The sequence below is a fragment of the Nomascus leucogenys genome, chromosome 18 (genome assembly GCF_006542625.1).
Source record: "Nomascus leucogenys isolate Asia chromosome 18, Asia_NLE_v1, whole genome shotgun sequence".
NCBI classification, from domain to species: Eukaryota; Metazoa; Chordata; class Mammalia; order Primates; family Hylobatidae; genus Nomascus; species Nomascus leucogenys.
This window is the reverse complement of record NC_044398.1, coordinates 88,975,050-88,998,717: the sequence shown is the minus strand read 5'-3', so window position 1 is coordinate 88,998,717 and position 23,668 is coordinate 88,975,050. Positions and strand designations below refer to the sequence as shown.

General features: G+C 41.1%; 1 protein-coding gene across 4 annotated transcripts in view; it reads left to right on the top strand.

The window, feature by feature from the left end:
• Positions 1–23,668, top strand: part of MRTFB (myocardin related transcription factor B) — a 190,359-nt gene that overhangs the window by 146,264 nt on the left and 20,427 nt on the right. For all 4 annotated transcript variants that reach the window (XM_003269301.2, XM_030799134.1, XM_030799135.1 and 1 more), the window contains 3 exons: positions 11,250–11,387; positions 17,613–17,860; positions 22,886–23,018. In XM_003269301.2, the coding sequence (XP_003269349.1) occupies positions 11,250–11,387; positions 17,613–17,860; positions 22,886–23,018 (519 nt within the window). The remainder of the gene's footprint in view (positions 1–11,249; positions 11,388–17,612; positions 17,861–22,885; positions 23,019–23,668) is intronic.

Here is a 23,668-nt window from a genome sequence, read left to right as displayed (position 1 = left end):
TACATATCTTGTCTTTCAGGGGTTCTTTGAGAGTCTTAATTTTTAATCTTGAAAATAACTCATTGTAAGAGTTGGATGGTAAATTCCATTGCTGTTGGCCAGTCCTCGAATTGGCTGTAGTGGAGGACTAGCTTGATTTTTTTAGATTTTTTTTTTTTTTTTTTTTTTTTTTTTTGAGAGGGAGTCTCACTCTGTCACCCAGGCTGGAGTGCAATCGTGTGATCTCAGCTTACTACAACCTCTGCCTCCCAGGTTCAAGCGATTCTCCTGCTTCAGCCTCCCAAGTAGCTGGGATTACAGGCACCCGCCATCATGCCCAGCTAATTTTTGTATTTTTGTACAGACAGGGCTTCACCATGTTGGCCATGCTGTCTTGAACTTCTGACCTCAGGTGATCGGCCTGCCTCGCCCTCCCAAAGTGCTGGGATTACAGGCATGAGCCACTGCACCTGGCCCATTTAATTTTTGATGCATGTGGACTAATCCTTTCAAAGTACAAGTGGTGGGGTAACATCAAATTTCTATATGACTTTCTAACTGGTCACAGGCAGGTCACAGAGGTCCACAGACCATACTTTGAGTGAAATCTCTGCCATAGATTTCACTTTCTTTCTTGTTTGCCTGAGCCAAATTTTGTCATGTATTTATTACTCATTTTGTGCTGCATGTTTAATCCTATGGCTTAAAATAAGCTATCCCACCTACAGCCCACAGGCTGCATGCAGCCCAGGACAGCTTTGAATGCAGCCCAACACAAATTCGTAAACTTTCTTAAAACATTATGAGGTTTTTTTGTGTGATTTTTTTTTTCTTTTAGCTCACCAGCTTTCGTTAATGTTAATATATTTTATATGTGGCCCAAGACAATTCTTCTTCTTCCAGTGTGGCCCAGGGAAGCCAAAAGATTGGACACCCCTGGCTTAAACACATTTTCCTAATTTCCCTGTTTAGGTTTTTTTTTCTTTTTATGCCTGACTGAGGGCAGGGGGCAGTGGCTCAGGCCTATAATTCCAGCACTTTGAGATGCCGAAGTGAGAGGATCACTTGACCCCAGGAGTTCAAGACCAGCCTGAGCAACATAGCAACACTTTGAACATCAGTGATCATTAAAGAAATGCAAATCAAAACCACAATGAGATACCATCTCATGCCAGTCAGAATAATTATTAAAAAGTCAAGAAACAACAGATGCTGGTGAGGCTGCGGAGAAATAAGAACACTAGAAATAGGGAGAGGTAGCTGTTTTTTCACATGCCAAATTTTCAACAAAAGATACAAAGAAGGCAGGCATGATAGCACACACCTATAATCCCAGCTTACTTGGGAAGCTGAGGCAGGAGGATTAGTTAAATCCAACAGTTCAAGTCCAGTCTGGGCAACGTAGCAAAATCCCATTTGAAAAAAAAAAGGCAGGGTGCAGTGTCTCAGACCTGTAATCCCAGCAGTTTGGGAGGCCAAGGCAGGTGGATTGCTTGAGCTCAGAAGTGCAAGACCAGCCTGGGCATCATAGTGAGACCCCATCTCTACTAAAAATCCAAAAAAAAAAAAAAAATAGCTGGGCATTGTAGTGCACACCTGTGGCCCCAGCTGCTTGGGAGGCTGAGGTGGGAGGATCACCTGAGCCAAGGGAGCAGAGGTTGCAGTGACCCAAGATCATACCACTATACTCTAGCCTGGATAACAGAGCAAGACCCTACACACCCCCCTACAAAAAAGAAAAAGAAAAATATGACCATTCAGGGAACAAAATAAATCTCCAGGAACTATCTTAGAAGAAACACAGATATCTGCCCTACTGGACAAAGACTTTAAAGTAATTATCTTAAATATACTCAAAAACTAAAAGAAAACGTGGACAACAAACTAAAGGAAATTAGGAAAACTATATATGAACAAAGTGAGAATGTGGTAGAAATTATTTTTTAAACCCCAACAAATTATGTAATTGAAGATATAACGGAATTGAAAAATTCACTAGAGGGCTTGAACAGCAGACTCAAACAAGCAGAAGAAAGAATCTGCAAATGGGAAGACAGACGATTTGAAATTGAGTCTGAAGACAAAATGAAAAAGAATGAAGAAAAGTGAACAGAGACGAAGAGACTTATAGGACACCATCAAGCAGATCAATGTATTCACTATGAGAGTTCCAAAAGGAGGAAAGAGAGAAAGGGGCAAATAAATTAATTAAAGAAATAATGGCCCAAGACTTCACAAATAGGAGGAAAGACATGGATATACAAATACAGTCATGGTTTGCTTAACAACAAGGATACATTCTGAGCAAAGTATTTGTTGTAGTCAGTTCTCACACCGCTATAAAGAACTACCTGAGACTAGGCAATTTATGAAGAAAAGAGGTTTAATTGACTCAGAGTTCCACGGGCTGTACAGGAGGCATGGCTGGGGAGGCCTCAGGAAACTTACAGTCACAGTGGAAGGGTGAAGGGGAAGCAAGCATGTCTTCACATGACGGCAGGAGAGAGCGAGCGAGCACAGGGGGAAGTGCTACACACTTTCAAACAACCAGATCTCATGAGAACTCATTCACTATCATGAGAACAGAAAGGGGGAAGTCTGCCCCCATGATTCCCACCAGGCCCCTCTTCAACACATGGGGATTACAATTTGACATTAGATTTGGTCATGAGCCAAATTATATCAGCATTGTTTGACAGTTTTGTTGTTGTGAAACATCATAGAGTATACTTACACAAACCTAGATGGTATGGCCTACTACACCTACTACAGTGTACCTTTACAGTGTAAATGGTTTTTTACTACATTTACACTGTAAATGGTTTTTAAAAATACTACACCTGTATAGAGCAGCTCCATTATAATCTTATGTGCAGCCCATTGTTGACCACAATGCCTGTACAAGAAGTTCAATAAACTCCAAAGACACCCGCAGCAACACACATTATAATCAACTGTCTGAAGTCAAATAAGACAGACAGAATCTTAAAAGCAGCAAGAGAAAAGTGACTGGTCACCTACAAGGAATCCTCAATAAGATTATCGGTGGATTTCTCAGTAGAAACCTCGCAGACCAGAAGGCAGTGGGATGGTAGGTTTAAAATGATGAAAGAAGAAAATAGTCACCTGAAAATTGTATATCCAGCAAAATTGTTTTCAAAAATAAAGGAGAAATTAAAACATTCCCAGACAAACAAAAGCAGAGGGTGTTTATTACCACTAGAATCGCCCTACAAGAAATGCTAAAAAGAATCCTTCAATCTGAAGTGAAAGGATGCCAGAGAGTAACTCAAAGCCATATGAAAATATAAAATTGGCCGGGCATGCTGGCTTACAACTGTAATCCCAGCACACTTTGGGAGGCCAAAGCAAGAAGATCACCTGAGGTCGGCAGTTCAAGACCAGCCTGACCAACATGGAGAAACCCTGTCTCTACTAAAAATACAAAATTAGCCAGACGTGGTGGCGCGTGCCTATAATCCCAGCTACTCGGGAGGCTGAGGTAGGAGCATTGCTTGAATCCAGGAGGCGGAGGTTGTGGTGAGCCAAGATCGCGCCATTGCACTCCAGCCTGGGCAACAAGAGCAGAATTCTCGTCAAAAAAAAAAAAAAAAGAAGAAAATGATAATACATGGACAAATATAAAAACAGTATTATAATTTTGGTTTGTAACTCTACTTTTTTTCCTACAGGATTTAAAATACACATTCATTAAAAATTACAAATCTATGTTAATGGCCACACAGTATATAACAACGTAGTTTGTGAATGACGTCAATAACACAGAGGGGGTGAAGCTGTAAAGAGGTAGCATTTTTTTATGTGACTGAAGTTGTTATCAATGTAAGATAGAATGTCGTAATTCTAAGATGTTATTTGTAATTCCTATGGGAACAAACAAAAAGTCTGTAGAATCTGTGAACAGGCATATGCAAACCTACCCCTAAAAGCTGAGGAAGCTCAGAGGCCAAAGAGGCTGACAAACCCAGTTTCTCAGAGAGAAATATTTTGTAGGAACTTAAAAACAGAAGCAATGTCTTGGGTGGCTGTCCACACCTGCCATCCAGAAAGTATTCATTCATTCATTCATTCATTCATGCATGCATGCCCGGCTAATTTTGTAGAGACAGGGTTTCGCCATATTGACCAGGCTGGTCTCGAACTCCTGAGCTCAGAGAGTCTGCCCACCTCAGCCTCCCAAATATATTCTTTACATAGCAAGCTTTTAGGATAAAACATGTGCAGCTGGTCACATCTTCAGACTTTCTTGTCAGGATGTGACCACTGGGGAAGTTTAATAGCATCTTTATGAGGGGTTATCTATGCCATAGGCATTGCGTAAAGACCTTACTGCAGAACACCTTGCTGTGGAGGGGCCAAACCACCAGTCATCATGGTAGTTTTGTTTCAAGATGGCATCAGACACTCTTGGCCGTGCGACAGGCTATTTTCCTACAATGCAAAAGGAGAGGAGAATGGAATCAAAACAAGGCACTACAGAGCGTCAAACACAGACATCCTGTGTTCATGGAAGACTTAATATTGTTAATATGTCGGTGCTACCCCAAACAATCTACAGATTCAGTACAGTTCCTATCAAAATCCTAATGTTGATTTTTGCAGAAATAGAAAAATCTTACGGATTCCTGAAAAACGAAAACAGTCTTGAATTTTAAAAAAGTTAGAGGTCTCATGCTTCCTAATTTCAAAACTTACTACAAAGACACAGTAATTAAAACAGTGGTATTGGCATAAGATAAATAGAACAGTGAGCCCAGAAATAAACCATTAGATATGAGATCAAATGATCTTCAACAAAGGTGCCAAGACCATCCAGTGGGGAAACGATAGTCTCATCAACAAATGGTACTGGGAGAACTGGATATCCACATGCAAAAAAGAATGAAGCTGGAGCTTTAGCATCATAGGCAAAAATTAACTCCATAGACAAAGATCTAAATATAATAACTAACACTATAAAACTCTTAAAAGAAAATGTAGGGAAAAGCTTCATTACACTGGATTGGTTTCTTGGATATGACACCAAGGCAGCAAAAGAAAAAATAATTTGAGGAAAGAAATCTTTCCTCAAAACGTTTTGGCCAGGCATAGTGACTCACCCCTGTAATCCCAGCTGTTTGGAAGGTCAAAGCAGGAGGATCCCTTGAGGCCAGGAGTTGAAGACCAACCTGGGCAACATAGTGAGAGCTCATCTCTACAAAAAATTAAAATTAAAAAAATTAGCTGGGCATGGTGGTGTGCACCTATAGTCCTAGCTACTCCAGAAGCTGAGATGAGAGGATGACTTGAGCCCAGGTGTGAGGTTACACTGAGCTATGAAAGCACTACTGCACTCCAGCCTGGATGACAGAGCGAGAACCTGTCTCTTAAAAAAAAAGAAACAAGAAAAAAACGTCAGTGCATCAAAGGACATCAACAGAGTAAAAAAGCAATCCAAAAAATGGAAGAAAATATTTGCAAATCATATATCTTATAAGGATTTGCTATGGTTTGGATGTTTGTCTCCTCCAAACCTCATGTCAAAATTTGATCCCCATTGTTAGAGGTAGGGCCTAATGGGATGCATTTGGGTCATGGGGGCAGATCCCTCATGAACAGATTTAACAGCCTCCCTTAGAGATAAGTGAATTCTCACGGCATTAGTTCCCATGAGAGCTTGTTGTTAAAAAAAAAAAAAAAAAAGAAAAGAAAGAAAAGCCTGGCACCTCCCCGCTGTCTCTTGCTTCCTCTGTTGCCCTGTAATCTCTGTACACTGGCTCCATTTCCCCTCCCACCATGAGTGGAAGCAGCCTGAGGCCTTGCCAGATGCACTTGCTGGTGCCATGCATCCTGTACAATCTACAGAATCATGAGCCAAATAAACCTCTTTTCTTTTATAAATTACCCAGCCTTAATTTTTTTTTTTTTTTTTTTTTTTTTTTTTTTTGAGATGGAGTCTCACCCTGTTGCCCAGGCTGGAGTGCAGTGGCACAGTCACGGCTCACTACAACCTCCACCTCCCAGGTTCAAGGGATTCTCCTGCCTCAGCTTCCTGAGTAGCTAGGATTACAGGCATGCAACACCACACCCAGCTAATTTTTGTATTTTTAGTAGAGACAGGGGTTCACCATGTTGGTCAGGTTGATCTTGAACTCCTGACCTCGTGATCCACCTGCCTCGGCCTCCCAAAGTGCTGGGATTACAGGTGTGAGCCACCACGCCTGGCCAAATATTTTTTAAAAGCAATCCAAAACAGACTAAGACAGGACTAATATCTAATGTACATAAAGAACTCCCACAACTCAACAACAAAAAACTGTTCAAAAATGGGCAAAAGTTTGAATGTGGGTTTTGTTGCAGTCTATCTTTAAATAAAAAAAAAAAAAAAAAAAAAACAGGCAAAGAACTTGAATAGACATCCTTCTTAAGAGGATATGCAAATGGCCAATAAGCATCTAACAAGATACTGGATATCACTAATCATTAAGGAAATGCTAATCAAAACCACAAGATACCACCTCATGCCCATTACAATGGCTACTATCAAAAGAACAGAAAATAAGTTTGGAAGGATGTGGATAAATTGGAACTCTTGTATACTATTGGTGGGAAGGTGAAATGATATAGCCACTGTGGACAATGTTCAGTCCTCAAAAAATTAAAATAGAATTGCCAAATGAACCAGCAATTCCACTTCTGGGTATATGCTCAAAAGAAAACAGGGCTGGGCGCAATGGCTCACACTTGTGATCCCAGCACTTTGGGAGGCCAAGTTGGGTGGATCACAAGGTCAGGAGATCGAGACCATCCTGGCCAACATGGTGAAACCCCGTCTCTACTAAAAATAGAAAAATTAGCTGGGCGTGGTGGTGCGTGCCTGTAATCCCAGCTACTCAGGAGGCTGAGGCAGGAGAATCGCTTAGAACCTGGGAGGTGGAGGTTGCAGTGAGCCAAGATTGCACCACTACACTCCAGCCTAGGCAACAGAGCTAGACTCTGTCTCAAAAAAAAAAAAAAAAAAGAATAGAAAACAGAAGTTAGATCAGATATTTGTATATCCCTGTTCATAGCAGCATTATTCACAATAGTCAAAATGTGAAAGCAACCCAAATGTCCACTGCCAGATGAATGGATAAACAAAATGTGCTATATTCGTACGTTGGAATAGTATTCAGCCTTTAAAAAGGAAGGAAATTCCGCATTCCATCATGGATGAAACTCTAGCATTGTGTTCAATGAAATAAGCCAGTCACAAAAAGACAAATACTGTATGATTCCACTTATATAAGATTCTTAGAGTAGTAAAAATCATAGAAGCAGAAAAGAAAATGATGATTGCCTGGGGGTGAGGGGAATGTGGAACCAGGGGGACATTGTTTAATGGGTATAGCATATTGCTTGGGAACATGAACAAGTCTGGAGGTTCTGGTAGTGATGGTTGCAGAACAATATAAATGTAATTAATGCTGTATACTTAAAAATAGTTAAATAGTAAAATTTGTGTTATATACATTTTAGTATAATTTTTTAAATGCACTTTTAAAGCAGGGATACATGCAAATCCTCACTACCAGTCAAGTCATCAAGTACCCACTGAACGTCCACTAGATTCTGTGCAAGGAAATTCACTTTTAATATTCACTTACTTACTCTAAAAGTGAAATGCTTAAACTTATATATTATAGGAACAAATAGTCAGTGCTAGGTGATACATTTTAACAAAGCTAGAGTTTTACGTAAAATATTCATCTATTAAATATGCAATGCGTGATTTTTGTTCAACTCGTTCATTTTTCATTTTATTTGGGGATTAGAGTATGAAAACAATATTTAAAGAGTAATTGCATTTTGCCATCTTAAGAATTCTGCTGCATCCTAAATTAAAAACATTATTGACTTAAAATCTATAATACAAAAAAGCTTTGTTTTTAAATATCTAGTTTCTGTCCCTCAAGACCACATAAAGAAATTCTAATAAAGAGGAACAGTCCGGAAGCAATGACTGGCCCTTTGCCTGTGCACCGTGTTCTGCAGCAGGAACAATGCAGACATCTGAAACAGGATAGAGCTTTAATCAGCTCAGAGGTTTGCTCTGACTTCTGTTTTTTTTATGTTGTAGCAAAGCTTTCCTGTAGCCATTTCTAGTAGGAGAAAAGTCAGTCTTTATGATCAACAGTGCCATTTATTTTTTGATGCATAAATGTCCATTAAAAACCATCTTTCTGACATTTTCTTGTATGGGTTTCTGATGAAAATTAAAGATCTGGCCCTCGTGAGACCTGTAACCTGTAACCTGTAATGGAAACAGTGGTCGGATCCAATAAGACAAAGCAAAGTTTGCAGCTTTTTTTCTTTGGGGAAACAATTCAATCATTTTGAAATTAAATTTTTGTAGAACGTAAGTTGAACTTAGGTCTTGGTGGCAATTTAAACCTATTTATATTTTAAATATTAAAAGTAGTCTTTTAAGATTTTGACATATTGCTGAATTTACTATGGAACAAAATAAGTTTAAGTATCTCTTATGGCCTGAATACCCTAACTTTTATTTTAGGTTCACAGGTACATGTGCAGGTTTGTTATATTCGTAAATTGTGTGTCACAGGGATTTGATGTAGATTCTTTTGTCACCCAGGTACTAAGCCTAATACTCAATAGTTATTTTTTCTGCTCCTCTCCCTCTTTCCACCCTCCACCCTGAAGTAGGCCCCAGTGTGTGTTGTTCACCTCTATGTGCCCATGTGTTCTCATCATTTAGCTCCCACTTGTGAGAACATGCGGTATTTGGTTTTCTGTTCCTGCATTCGTTTGCTACTGTAATGGCCCCCAACTCCAGGCCTGGATACTCTTTTAATCCTTTTTGGAATACATCACTTCAAAATTACTCACACTTAGATTCTTTTGCTAACTTTACCCACTAGGAGCCTGACCTCTTGAGATGGTCTAAGTGGGGTTTGGTTGGGGAACGGAGGGGCTTTTGTTGTGTTTTGGTCCTTTCTAAAGCACATTAAAATGGCTGGCAAAATTAGAAGTTTTGATAAATTTATCTTCAGATTAGGTAGAGTCAACAATCACTGTATTTCAGTTGGGTTATTCTTGTGTTATGCTGGAGTCTGGTTTTCTGGGTAGCAAAGTCACACTGAAATACCAAAAGAGCTAATAAGATACACACAGTCTAGAAATTTAGGCAAGTCATCAAAATATTACATTTGATACTACATCCATGCTCCTGGGTTATTTTTCATATGATTAATACTGCTCTCAGATTCATCACACTATCTTCAGTCACTGGGGGCTGGACTGGTAAAATAGCTTGCCAGGTAAGGATTTATATGCAAGAAAATCTATGTAGAGTTCAGAATTCAAACATTTTAGTCTGTTTCACATACCAGTTACATAATAGCCAAGGAATGTTTTCCCCTCTGTGAACATTGACCCAGAGATAAGTATTCCCATTTCAAAAAAATATGCAAGGTGAAAGGAAAACCAACCACGTAAAGTCATATTCAGTAAAGAAGTGATCAGCCCACGTCTTCCACTTTATGTATGAGGCTTGGTTGGTCAGAGATTCACTGAGGAGCCAGATGTCTCAGGGCTCTTTGCACGCAGAAGTCTGCTGGAACACAGGTGTCCATTCTCTTAGATGAGCCCTTTCCCTTCATTTCTGTTTAAAAATGAAATTGAATGCAGCCATCTTTCAAAGTAAGGTCTTTCATATTGTCCACTCACAGTTACTAATAACTGAAAAGCTGAAATCAGCAGCTGAAACCTCAGGGAGCAAGAGAGCTGACAGGGGCATGCACGATTAATTGCACACTCGCACACACACGGTCTCAGCTGGGCTTGAGAACATGACCTAGTGTGAGTAAAGCCAGAAGGAATGTCCATTCATCAATTAAACAAATATTTGTTTGAGTTAACTAGTATGTGCCAAGCTCCATATTTCATGCTGCTAATAGCCCTCCAAGTTTTCAGGTCATTTATTTTAAGGAGGAAAAATACAGTTTGCTATTTTAAAATGCAGATACTTTAACAATCTTTTGATTGTTGGTGTAATGAATTTAAGAGTTGTTCAGGGAAGTGATAAAGGAGGACATTTTTCCTTAAGACAAGGGTGGTATAAGTCCAAGTAGTAATCAATATGCAAATTTTGACTAGTTTATTACAATAGTAATTGTTCTTTACAATAAACGAATACTTAAAATCTATGCAAAGTAGATTGCTAGTGAGAATTGATAAAACCTAGTAAAGCCTTCTGTAGCTTCCTTTGTTTTTAATAATATGTGACCCCAAACTGAGATTCAGCAATTGTTAATTTTGGCCTGGTTAACAAAGTAGCTTCTTGTTTTAAGTATGGAGAGATAATGTTGTCGGTAAAACAGATCAGTCTTACCGAAATATATTCTTCAAATCTTCTGTTGCAAGAAATGGGGGAATATGATTAATGAGAGTTCTAGTCAGATTTGGAGAGAGGAACAGAGGGTGTAAAGCACATTTATGGACACATGGGTGGCATGGGCATTCAGGAAGGATGCTACGGGAGGGTAGGTCGAGTGTGATGCAGGGAAGCCTGAAGGTCATGTTTGGATCAGCTAGGGTCAGCATGACCTGTATAGCAAAGGGACTTTATGAATACCATATATTGACTGGGCACAGTGGCTCATGCGTGTAATCTCAGCACTTTGGGAGGCCAAGGCAGGTGCATCACTTGAGGTCAGGAGTTCAAGACCAGCCTGGCCAACGTGGTGAAACCCCCGTCTCTACTAAAAATACAAAAACTAGCTGAGTGTGGTGGTGCATGCCTATAGTTCCAGATACCTGGGAGGCCCAAGCCGGAGAACTGCTTGAACTCAGGAGGCAGGGATTGCAGTGAGCCAAGATCACCCCACTGCATTCCAGCCTGAGTGAGACTCCCTCTCAAAAAAAAAAGAATACCGTGTATTGTTTTGATCATATATACAAGTGTCTTTGACTTTTCTTTCCCTGCCAATAAAGAGTGGGTTCTGACCGTCTTTTTGAGACAATACTCCAGTATCGTCAGTCTAGCCTTACTTGGCTTTAGTTATTCACTGCTCTTAAAGACTAAATGATGGGCTCCACTGAGGCGTAAAGCATGTTATTCCACCATCTGGCCTCAGACATAATCATATATTTTTCCTTTGCTTCTTTTCTACTGGACTTAAAAACCAGGTCATCCCTTGTAATTCTAATTTTTCTGTTTTTATGATCATTAATTTCACAGACTTGTCCCTTTTTGCCTTTTCCACCAGTTTGCTTCAGTGTCCCCAACAGTTCCTGAATTCTTGAAAACTCCTCCAACTGCAGATCAGCCTCCCCCACGGCCTGCAGCTCCTGTCCTCCCCACAAACACTGTGTCCTCAGCAAAGCCTGGCCCAGCACTGGTGAAGGTGGGTACTTTGGATACACCCTGGGTTTGGTGGCTTTATTTGTGACTCTGTCTATAGCCCTGTGAATGGAAGACAAAGGCAAATTTATCCAACTTGCTCAGCTTGCCTTTTAGCCCAAAGTCTTAAAAACTAAGCCATGCAAAGACTTGCTAGACTGGGGTCTTCATGTTTGAAAATGTGCTATAGTCATAGAAAAATGGCACAAATTTTGGTCTACTTAAAACACTAGGGGCCAGATGCAGTGGCTTACCTCTGTAATCCCAGTGCTTTGGAAGGCTGAGGTGGGAGGATGACTTGAGGCCAGTAGTTTGAGAACAGCCTGGGCAACATAGCAAGCAACATAGCAAGACACTATCTCTACAAAAAATTCAAAAAGTTAGCCAGAGGTGGTGGTGCATGCCTGTAGTCTCAGCTACTCAGGAGGCTGAGGCAAGAGGATCACTTGAGCCCTGGAGTCTGAGGCTGCAGTGAGCTATGATCACACCATTGCACTCTAGCTTGGGTGACAGAGCAAGACCCTGTCTCTTTAAAAAAACCAAAACAAACTACTGGGGCTATGCAGAAAGCCCCGGTTCTGCCACCGAGGCCACTAAGATGAAACAAGAGAAAAACAGATTTAAAGTTTTTAGAATTGTGTTTAGAACTTCTAGATAAGATGGGTGAGGAGGAATAGTTTAGGTGAATATAGATCTCAAACTTTTAAAACTAAAAAAGGATATTACAGTTAGCTAACTTCTCACCACCCTTCAGATGGGGAGACTGAGGCCCGAAGAAATGACAAAGCCAGGAAGGGTCCCAACCTCCCGAATCCAAGTCTAGCTCTCTCCTGCCTCCCCCACCTGTTTCAGAACTCTTCTGAGGCAAGGGAGCATCTTTCAGATGAACAAAATGCATATTCCTCATGGCCCTCTGTCCCCGGGACTGTCCTTGTCCTTGACCTTCCTGGAGAGAAGGCCCTTGTCAGCGTGGCCAAGTATTGGTGGCTTCAGGACATACATCAGTGTTATTTCCCCATCTTCTGTCGCTTAGCATTGGAGTCGGAAATTCCAGAGGGTCGTAAGTGGCAACCCTGCCCATGAAATCAGTTTTATACCTCCTCTCCCAACGTCCCCACGCATGCAACCCCGACGGCACAGAGGGTTTGCATGCACAGCCCTCCTTCTCTGCCGATCCTCAAAACAGGTTCTCTGCCTCTCCCTCTCTCTGAATGTCTGCTCTTCACTGATGTCTTTAAGGAAGGCTTTAGTTCTAGAGGAAGAAGCATTGTTTAAGAATGTGAAATTCAGAGGTTGGTTAGATAATTCTAGGACTATGCCAAGAGAGGAGGGGACAGAAACACATTAGGAAACAGACCAGCCGGGCGCGGTGGCTCACGCTTGTAATCCCAGCACTTTGGGAGGCCAAGGCGGGCGGATCACGAGGTCAGGAGATCGAGACCACGGTGAAACCCCGTCTCTACTAAAAATACAAAAAATTAGCGGGGCATGGTGGTGGGCGCCTGTAGTCCCAGCTACTCGGAGAGGCTGAGGCAGGAGAATGGCGTGAACCCGGAAGGCGGAGCTTGCAGTGAGCCAAGATTGCACCACTGCACTCCAGCCTGGGCCACAGAGCAAGACTCCGTCTCAAAAAAAAAAAGGAAACAGACCAGAATTCTTTCAGTGTTTCTATAAGGAAAGCTGTTTCCCATCCTTCACTTGTGGGGGCTGATAGGTAACAGCAGATTCCGTCTGAGGAACACTAGTTATTATGTTTCTGTGCCCCTCCTCTGCAGGTGCCTTCCTGACTGTGGCTGAGACAATTATTTTATCACTCTACAACGATTATACTCGAACCCCATTTTGAGTATAAATTATCCTAGACTCCATTCATTCTTATGATCAGTTTTAAAAGACTAAAAATAAAATGTATAGCCAGGTGCAGTGGCTCACGCCTGTAATCCCTGCACTTTGGGAGGCCAAGGCACGCAGATTGCTTGAGCTCAGGAGTTTGAGACCAGCCTGGGCAACATGGCAAAACCCCATCTCTATAAAGTGTACAAAAAATTTAGTTGGGCATGGTGGCACACACCTATGCTCCCAGCTACTCGGAGGCTGAGGTGGGAGGATCACTTGAGCCCAGGAGGTTAAGGCTGCAGTGAGCCGAGATCATGCGCCTGCACTCCAGCCTGGGTGACAGAGTATAGACCCTGCCTCAAAAGCAAATAAATAAAATGAATTATTGATAACAAAATAAGGTAAATAGTGAATTGATTAATATTGTGGGATTGAAGGAATAAGTGGGGGAAAGTGTTTTCTGACATCGAGGTATATATCTTAAGTGCCTGATAATTAAAGTGATTTCCAATTAGCATGCACGTTCACCATTCATTTGTTGAACGGATACTTATTCAAGCACCTTCTATGTGCCAGGCACTGTTCTGGGTACTAGGAATAGATAAAGCAAGGAACAAAAGATCACAAATCCCCACCCTTAGGGTAAACAGACAACCAAATATAGAGTGTGCTGGGTGGTGATGAATAATGTGAGGATTGGGGTGCTGGGAGACAAGGAGAGACGTGTCTTTTAAATGAGGTGGTCTGGGGATACGCAGATGACATTTGGACAGAGATCTGAAAGAAGTGAGCTTGTGAGCCATGAAGGTATCTATGGGAAGAAAATTTGATCAAGGCAGCCAGTATGACTCCAACAGCAATGGCCGAGGCAGACAGTGTGTGGCCAGAGACCAGCGTCTGTAGAGCCTTGTAAGAAGTTAGGCTTTGTATTACCACTAAGGGAAGAAGCTGCTGTAAGATTTTTGAGCTGATGCGTTAGAAACAGTAGGGCGCAAAGGTAGAAGCGGAGACAGGTAAAATGCACAGCAGGAGACAGTGGCAGCTGGGGGGATAACAGAAGTGGTTGGATTCTGGCTGCATTTGAAGGCTAAGCTGGCAGGATTTGTGGACAAGTTGGATATGTGGTGTGAAGAAGAGGAGTTGTGAACCATCTACTGTTGTGTGTCTAAGCGACTAGCAACTTGCAGTTGCCACGTCCTGTAACGGAAAGGAGTACACCTGGAGTGTGAGGTGCTGTGCAGGCACCGCGTGACGTCCTAGAGGCAGCTGGATAGATGAGTGCAGACCTTAGGAGAGAGGTCTAGGTTGGGAATAGAAATGTGGGTCATCAGTGTATAAATGGCATTTAAAGCCATGAAACCCAGTTAAATTACCTAGGGTCTAAGTGCAGGTGAAAAAGCTGTGCAAGAAGTGAGTTCTTGGGAACCTCCAACATTTTAGAGAGGAGAACCAGCAAAGGAGACTCAGCAAAAACAGCCAGCAAGAGTGAGACAAGGCAGCCCTGAAGCCAGACACGATGTTTCAAGAAGAAGGGAGAGAGCAACTGTATGAAAGGCTGCTGTGCCTCAGTTAAGATGAGTGCTGGGAACTCGCCTTGGTTTAATGTTGAAGCACAGCGACCTTGACAAGAACAGTTTCTGAAAGCTTAGTTGGAGTGGGCACAAGAGAGCCTGAAAGGCAGAGCTGGAGATGTTATTACATAAAGCTTTTCTTGAGAGCCCACAGAAATGGGTCTGTAGCTTGATTAGACTATAGGGTCAAGGAAGGCTGTTTATGATCCAGTGGGAGTGATCCAGAAGAGCGGGGAACCACAGCCAGGTGTGGGCAAGGGAATACAGAATCCAGTTGAGGAGGGAAGGGCCAGCCTGAGACAGCAACACCAGCAGGAAGGCAAGTGCAGAGTCTCGGTGCAGGCAGGCACTCAGCTCTGTGCTGATCACTTACATGTTCTCCATGTTTAGGCAGTGAGGTCATCAGTTGACAGTGAGGATGGGGGTGAAATACTACAGGTTTGGAGAGAGAAGAAAAGATAGGCAGTATTCTGTAAGAGCAGGAAAATTAAAGGACCAGAAAAATGTAACAGGATGGCCACGTAGCACTGATGAGCCCTTGAAGTTGGTGGTCACGAGTTTAAAGTGAGACTTGTCAGCATGGTTTTATGTTTTTCCTGTAGCCACTTTGAGTTACATGAGTACAGGCATGAAGTGGACCACTGGGTCTCAGCAAGGGTAAGTTTGTCTCCCACCACAGACATTTGGCAATGTCTGGAGACGTTTCTGGTTGTCACAGTGCGGGGGACAAGGTGGGTGGGTGGAGGTTGCTAGGGGCATCTAATGGGTAGTGGCCAAGGATGCCGTTGAACATCCAACAATACACGGGATGGGCTCCCACAACACAATTACTTAGCTCAAAACATCAGTGGAGCCACTGTCGAGAAACAGAAGGAGACAGAATTAGATAAGGGTTTTGCCAGGTGTGTATGACAAAGAGGGGACTGTGCGAGTGAGGGGACCATGGGATATAGCTTGGTAAGGAGGGAAGTGAGGAACATGTAAAGGTTGTAACAAAAAGGGATTATAGGTCTCAGTGGCATCAAATAATTGTTGTAGTTGGCATCCTGGATGGAGTGAATTGACAAAATATATGGTGGGTAACAGAGATTGGGATACTGGGAAGCGAGGGAGGTTCAAATAATTACAAGATCTAGGCTATCATCACACAGTGGCTGGCTGAGAGAGGAAATGAGATATCTGGAAGCAATGAAGTCAAGGAACTAAGAGACCAGAATGTTAGAAGGACTGTGCATGTGGATATTAAAATCACCAAGAACAGTGACTGAAGTAATGTTGAAGAAAGTAAAGAGCATTGGGAGTGTCAGATGTGTCATAGGAGTCAGTAAAGAACTAGAAGGAGGCCAGGACCTGATGCTCAAGTCTGAAAGCATGAGATGAGATTAACAACCAGTCATTTCCAATACATAATTACTTTTTATAAATTCTTATTTACCAGTGTTTAAAAATAGGCTCCTAGTTAATTGGATTATATTATGTCCAGTAGTATGCCGGTAAATGTTTAATAACTGGCTGGGCTCAGAGGGCAGATTATGGCCTTTGCCAATTCCCATGGTGTAAATATTCCCACAGTGGCCAGTTTCAGGCTACCAGTGTGATATTGCTGAATGCAGAGTTGGGAGAAGCAGCACACATTTGGTTCTCATGAGTAAGAGCTGGCTCCAGCACCCCACTGGCTATGTCCATAAACTGTTATGTAAAAATGGCCATAAAAATCTTGTTGCAGAATCATTCTTTTATACAAGGGATTTAAGAATTCATGACATATCAAGTGAAGAGAGAGAAAGACACATTTCTAATAAGCATATATGGTATCATCCCAATTATATTAAAACATATCCAAAGGAAGGATATAAAAAAGAATGTTAATAGTCACATTCTATGAATGTTAGAATAGCCTAACGTTAGAAATGAGACTATTCCTAACCTGCAGAATGCAGTGAGTTTTGTTTTATTCTTCTTTGGTTGCAGTGTCCTAATTCTTTGGATATGAATATATAATGTGATCATATCAATAGCTCCATTTAATTGAGTACTTCTCAAAGTCTTTATATTAAGTTGGGTATGTTCCCTAAAGAAGCTTAGGAATACTTTCGTATATTTTCTTTTTTGTTTGTTTGGATGGCTTTTTTTCAGATGACGCTATCTTAGAATCTGAATAATGAAAAGTATAAAGTGATCTGATAACTTAAAAACTGAGAAGACAACAAGACCTCAGGAAAACATCATCTGATTCCTAATCTTAAAATGAGGGATACATGGTCTCACATCCCAATTTCGAAGGAGAAATGTATTTTTGAAAAATGTTTAAATTCACGTTCATATCATTCAGTATTTGTTTTAGTATTATATTCCTTAGAGATAGTTTATATTGTTTTCTTCTCGTTGGAAGCATTTTTTCATTTTTACATATTCTCCACAGAATTTTTAGCTATTACATGGTTTTCGTGAAGTATACTTAACGTTTTCCCATTGTATATTTAGCATGCAGCTTGTTTTTTACTAGATTGTATATGTAAGCGCTTGGTGGTGTGTTCACACGGGAGACCTAAGGTCAGTGTGTGTTGAGTTTGAATAGCTCATGCTGAGCATCTTGCTCATACCCTGAGGGAATAGTGTAGCAGGAGAAAATTTCTTGGTCAAAGTTAATATGCAAACGTTTTCATGGCTTTTGAAATGAATTTAGCATATTGCTTTCCAAAGTGGCTGTACCCGTATCTAAGGTACATTTCTTTTTAATTTCAAATCATTTAGTCACACAGTACAAAAGATTTTATGTGATGACATCTCTTTAAATGTTATTTTCTTTTTCTCAAAAATAGCAAAGCCATCCCAAGAATCCAAATGACAAACACCGTAGCAAAAAGTGCAAAGATCCCAAACCACGGGTAAAGAAGTTAAAGTACCACCAATACATTCCACCAGATCAGAAGGGTGAGAAGAACGAGCCGCAGATGGACTCCAACTATGCCCGCCTGCTCCAGCAGCAGCAGCTGTTCCTGCAGCTGCAGATCCTGAGTCAGCAGAAGCAGCACTACAACTACCAGACCATCCTGCCTGCACCATTCAAGTACGGCGGGGCCAATGCTATTCTCAACGCGGGGTTTTCTGTGTTTTTTTATGAGGAACTATAAGTTACCAAAAGTTGAATATTGTCATTTATTTGTGCTCAGTGATGATTTTCATTTCTTTGTTATCAAAGCTTATCATACAGTGTCTGAAGTCCACATGGTGAGAGTGGCCTGCATTCCAGTCCAGTTTCTGTCCTCCAAAATTGGTGCTGAATTTTTACAAGTTAGAAGTGCCTTTTCACAATTATTCATCCAGATTTGCCTATTATTAGAACACCAAAATAATACTAGATGCTCTGAGAAAAGCATTAAGTAGTATAAGACCTGGCACAAACAGATAAAAGAAGAGAAAGATGGGCATGAAAGCTGGAGTGGTCAAAGGAAGGCCTGGTGGAAAAGACAGGATCTTTGTATATAGAAGGCTCAAGAACGGCCTTTCCAGGCACAGGGGAATTCTGTGAGCACTAGTACAGAGGAAGGAATAGAGTATGTAGTGCCTCTTCGTTGGAAGGTGAGAAAAATTGCCTAAACAAAGAATCTGATTAATTTTTAAGAAAAAAGTGGGAGACAAAAATCGAGTAGAGCCAATGTCTAAGGGGCCTTGAAGCTGGGCAGAAGACCTTACTCAACACAGCAGAGAGACAACGGAGTGCTTCAGAGCGGGCTGCTGACGCGATGAGGCCAAAATGTAAGAAAAAACAGCTGGAAGCTGGTGTTGAAGGGACGTCTGGAGACAATGAAGAGCTCTGGCAGCAGAGTGAGTGTTTCAGAAGACAGTTAAAGGCCTTGGTGACCAACAACTGTGGAGAAGGAAGGTGTTTTCAAAGTTTGAACCCAACTGTGGGGGACAGAAGGGAGTGAATTCTGACAATTTCTGAAACTGAATTCGCAGCAAGACATGAATGGCTAATTTTAATTATGTAATAAAGAAAATTTCTGGATATACATTCCCAATATGCTTTTTCTGGGAAACAGAGATAAAAATGCAAAGATCTTGTCTTCATTTTCCTCACTTTTCATGAAAAAGAAATATTTGCATTTGACTCTAGAAAGAGATGCAAAAGCTCATTATAATGAAAATTTCATTATAATGAAAAATTATTAGCCATGATCAGGTCATTCAACTTATGATAACATGATCTGTAGAAACTTCTGTTTTCTACATGTCGCCTAAGTATTCCCTCATAGGTAGCCCCTCTTTTCCCTCTTAAGATTCAAATATCTTGAGGAAGATTAAACCTATTAGTAATTCAGACCTGATTGTGAAGTACTTAAATCTAAAACATCAGGGCATGGAGATGAAGAGAGAAAGAACTTTGTATCCAGTTACTATTTTAAGAGCAGGCAGGCCCAGAGTGAGCTATTGACATTGGAAGGGAATCAGGGGAGACCAAAGAGAATTGGAAGAGAATCAGAGACAAGCTGCTGCTACTTTGCAGCTTTGTCCAGGCCCTAGGGAGGCCTCCTCCTCCGCCATTCTCTTTTGGCATTGGGCACCAATAATAATAATAATAATAATAATGGTAATGATGGCTCACAGTTACTACTTACAATGCGTTGTGCTTAAAACTGCATCATCCTCATCCTCGCCTCAAGTCTAGGAGGAATTGCTGTTATTGACCCCATTCCCAGATGAGGACGCTGTTAAGGTGAAAATCCCAAAGGATTTTTTTTGATATCTTTGAAACAGTCTTCTGTAATGAAAGAATTTGGCTGTGCGACTGGCTTTGTAGATAGGAAGAATCCATCAGAGGTGTGGGCTTGCTGAACTGTTACCAGTTCTTTCTTTCCATTAAGGCTTCAATTCCCCTCTCCTCCTCAGACATTCAGCACCTCTACAATAACCAAGCTCACCCAAGAACAGTATCATACAAAAAGACCCAGGATACTAGAAGGAGAAAGAACACTTATTTTTGTATATTATTTAACCACAAAAAGAATGTAAGTCCTGTTCAATTTCCAGATCCTAAAAATGGAGACCTTGTTTCCTAACGCATTGTTTATCAAAATTCCATTACAAGAAACTGAATGTGGAAGTCCTACGGTGCCCATAGTGGTGGGATTTTACCCGAATCATGTAGCCTTTTGCCACCACAAAGGAGCAAGCGCCCAAAGGGACTAGCCTTTAGTCCAGCTCAGCTTGTCTGCACAATGGGAGGTCACTGGAGGTCCCCGAAGGCCTCTGCATCCCTCTGAACTCAGGTCTCTCATCTGCTGATCATCGTCAGCAACCTCTCTCCTTTTTTTTCTCCCCTCTATTGATTTGGGAGAAAAATAGATTAACGTGTTTTTGTTATTTTAAAGATTGAGTTAAATACCAAACTGTTCATTTTAATAGGTTGAGTATTAGAGAATCTCAACAGGAAAAAAAAAACAGCATGAGTAGAATAATTACATTCATTCTCAAGGGGGTAATACCACTTACAAGGAAACAAAACATGGCTCAGCAGGGAAATTACTCTTATGTAATAAAGCACAGACCTACCTGCGGTCCATAAACACGTGCATTATGTCTGTGGTGTTGAAACTTCATGGGGAGAGAGATTTGGAGAAAAATGTCTAAAAGGCTTTTTCAGGGGACAATAATGAATGAAAATAAGGTGGAGAAACATTGATTTAAAGAAAGTGTTTTCATAACAGATTTTACAGTTGAATTTTTATAAAGGATAATAATGATGCATAAAATATTTCCCATTTCATCCAATAATAAGAAACTTCATCCCAAAGATTTCAATTATTTAACTTCAGCAAAATTCAGCCAGGTTTTAGAAGACCCCAAAATGAATGTCAAGAGTTAGCTATTGACAAAGCCAGCATTGGCTTCAACCACAGGCTTCCCCGAACTCTTCAGAGAAAGCTCACCCAACTATGGCCGTCACCCTATAGGCACTGTCACCTCAAATCCCTGTTGCAGAATGTGGAATTCCAAGTCTCTTGGCTTCAGCACCAAGGCTTTGTGTGATAATAAAGCCTGAAGCTGCAATGGAATCGGCTGTACGGTAGCAACCATCCAGAAAGCAAACACCACTGTTACCAAGAGTATCACAGTTGGAAGATGTTAGGTGGGGATCTCGTTTTAATACTGAAAGTTTAGGAAAATTGTACAAAGCACCTAACTGTAGTAGAATTTGACAAATGATGCACGAACTTCTTTTAAATAAGCTTTTTAAATTGAAGTATAACTTACATACAGAAAAGTCCATAAATTATAAGTGAAAATTGATGCAAAAATAAATACACTCCTGTATCCAATACCCAAACCAAGAACATTATCAGTACCCCAAAAGCCCCTTTTGTCTCCCTTTTCCATGATGATCCTGACTTCTATCCCCAGAGGTTAGTTTTGCCTGTTTTTGGGTTTTATTTTTTTTTTTTGAGACAGAGTCTTGCTCTGTCACCCAGGCTGGAGTGCAGTGGTGCAATCTCGGCTCACTGCAAGCTCTGCCTCCCGGGTTCACACCACCTCCAGGGTTCACGCCATTCTCCTGCCTCAGCCTCCCGAGTAGCTGGGACTACAGGCGCCTGCCACCACGCCTGGCTAATTTTTTGTATTTTTAAGCAGAGACGGGGTTTCACGGTGTTAGCCAGGATGGTCTCAATCTCCTGACCTCCTGATCTGCCCGCCTCAGCCTCCCAAAGTGCAGTTTTGCCTGTTTTTGAACTTCGTATACATGCAATCTTAACAGTACACCTAGGTGCATCTTTGTTGGTGCTGATAGCAGTTCATTTTTTTTGTTGTTGTTTAATATTTCGTGGCTGACTATAATGTAATTTAGCCATCCAGCTTACTCTTGATGCATGGTTGGGTTGCTTCCAGTTGGGGCTATTATGAATAACCCCATAGTAAATAGTCTGTGTCTTTTGGTATACATACATGTGTCTTTCTGTTAGATGTCTATATAGGAATGGAATTGTGGGATCATAGGATAGGCAGATGTTTTCTTTTAGTACTACAAAAGAAAAGTTTCAAAGAAACGATGTTTTTCTTTAGTACAGTTTTCCAAAGTAGTTGCATAATTCACAACTCTGCCAGCAGTGTGTGATTGTTCTGGTTGTCCCAGGTACTTGGTATCAGTCTTACTCATTAGATCAATTCCACTGAAAATGCAGGGCTATTCTGTTGTGATTTGCAATTTCCACGTACCTAATGAGGTTGAACCATTGTTCACTTATTTATTGACCATTGGGATATGCTTTCTTGTGATACATCTGAGATTTTTCCCCCACTTTTCCTCTGAGTTTTCTGTCTCTTTCTTACTGATTTTAAAGACCTCTTTATATACTCTAGATATGAGGTCTTTGTCAGAAATATGTATTACAGATCTGTTGTCCTGCACTGTGGCTTGACTTTTCACTGTCTTAAAGATGTCCCTTTTACTTAGTGCTTTTTATGTCCTGTTTAAGAAATCTTTGTCTACCCAAAGGCCATGAAGATACTATCCAGAGTGTTTTTCTGAAAGCTTTATTTTCATAATTAACGTGTAGATTTTGGGAACAAGGTGAGGTGGGGCCAATCAAGAGCCATGTTTTTTTCTGTGTGAATTTCCAACGTAGCATGGCACCATCGGAAGTCCCGCCCTCTCTCCACTACACCACAGTGTCCTCTTTTTGGTAACTCAAGGGTCCAGGTATGCAGAGGGCTGTTTCTGGATTTGCTGGGGGTCTGTCATTTGCCTGTTGTTCTGTCCCTGTATCAGCAACATCACACGTTAATTACATGTTGATGTCTGGTGGTGTGACTCTTCCAGCTTTGCTTTTCTTCAAGGATTCATGGCCATTCTTGGTCCTTTGCATTTCCATATAAAGCTTAGAATTGCCTTCTAAATTTCCACCACGCTAGCAAACAAACAAAACCTGCAGGGATTTCATTGAGATCTAATGTAATTGGCATCTTTACAATATTCAGCCTTCCAATCCATAACCATGGTATTTTTCTCTTCATAAGTTAGTCAAATTGTTAATAGAAGCAATGTCAAATCTAGAAATTATTTTATTATAAACTCTAATGTTTTTTTCTTTTGAAGGCCACTCAATGACAAAAATAGTAACAGTGGGAATTCAGCTTTGAACAATACCACACCTAACACACCAAGACAGAATACATCTGCTCCTGTGAGAAAGCCAGGACCTCTGCCTTCTAGCCTGGATGACTTAAAGGTGACAATTCCAACTGGAGCTTATTCACCCCTAAGTACCACAAACATGTAAATGATTTGCCAGCGTTGTCTAGGAGACATTAAGTAGTTTTCAATAGACATTCAACTTTACCAGCAATATGATAATCTTTATAAAAGGTACTTTCTTTTTACTTCCACTAAATTTTCTTTTGAAACAACCAATAACTGTCATTTACTGAGTGTGTACCTTGTGCGGGCACCTGCCAGTTCTGCTGGATTCCAGAGGCTGTGATTTTTTTCTTCCCTGCTCAATGCCAAGTTTGGGAAAAGCAGGAAAATGTAACAGTTACGAATATGAGCTCTAGGGCCAGCCTTTTTAGGTTTCTGCCACAGCTCAGCCTTCTATTATCTGTGGTACCTTGAGTGAGTGCTTCAACCTCTCTCTTCCTCTGCCTCCCAATCTGTAAAATGAGAAGAATAATGATACGAACACCTCATGGGGTCATGTGAAGATGAGTGGAAAGAGTAGAGCACTTCCAACAATGTCTTGCACATGGCAACTACTCAATAAATGCAGCTGTATCATCATCATCATTCCTGGTAATACTCTCTGCTTTGACATAAAAGCAGAATTACCCTCTAAAAACCCTTACTATATCACTGGCTCCTCAAGTGCTTCTAGTCTGTAGT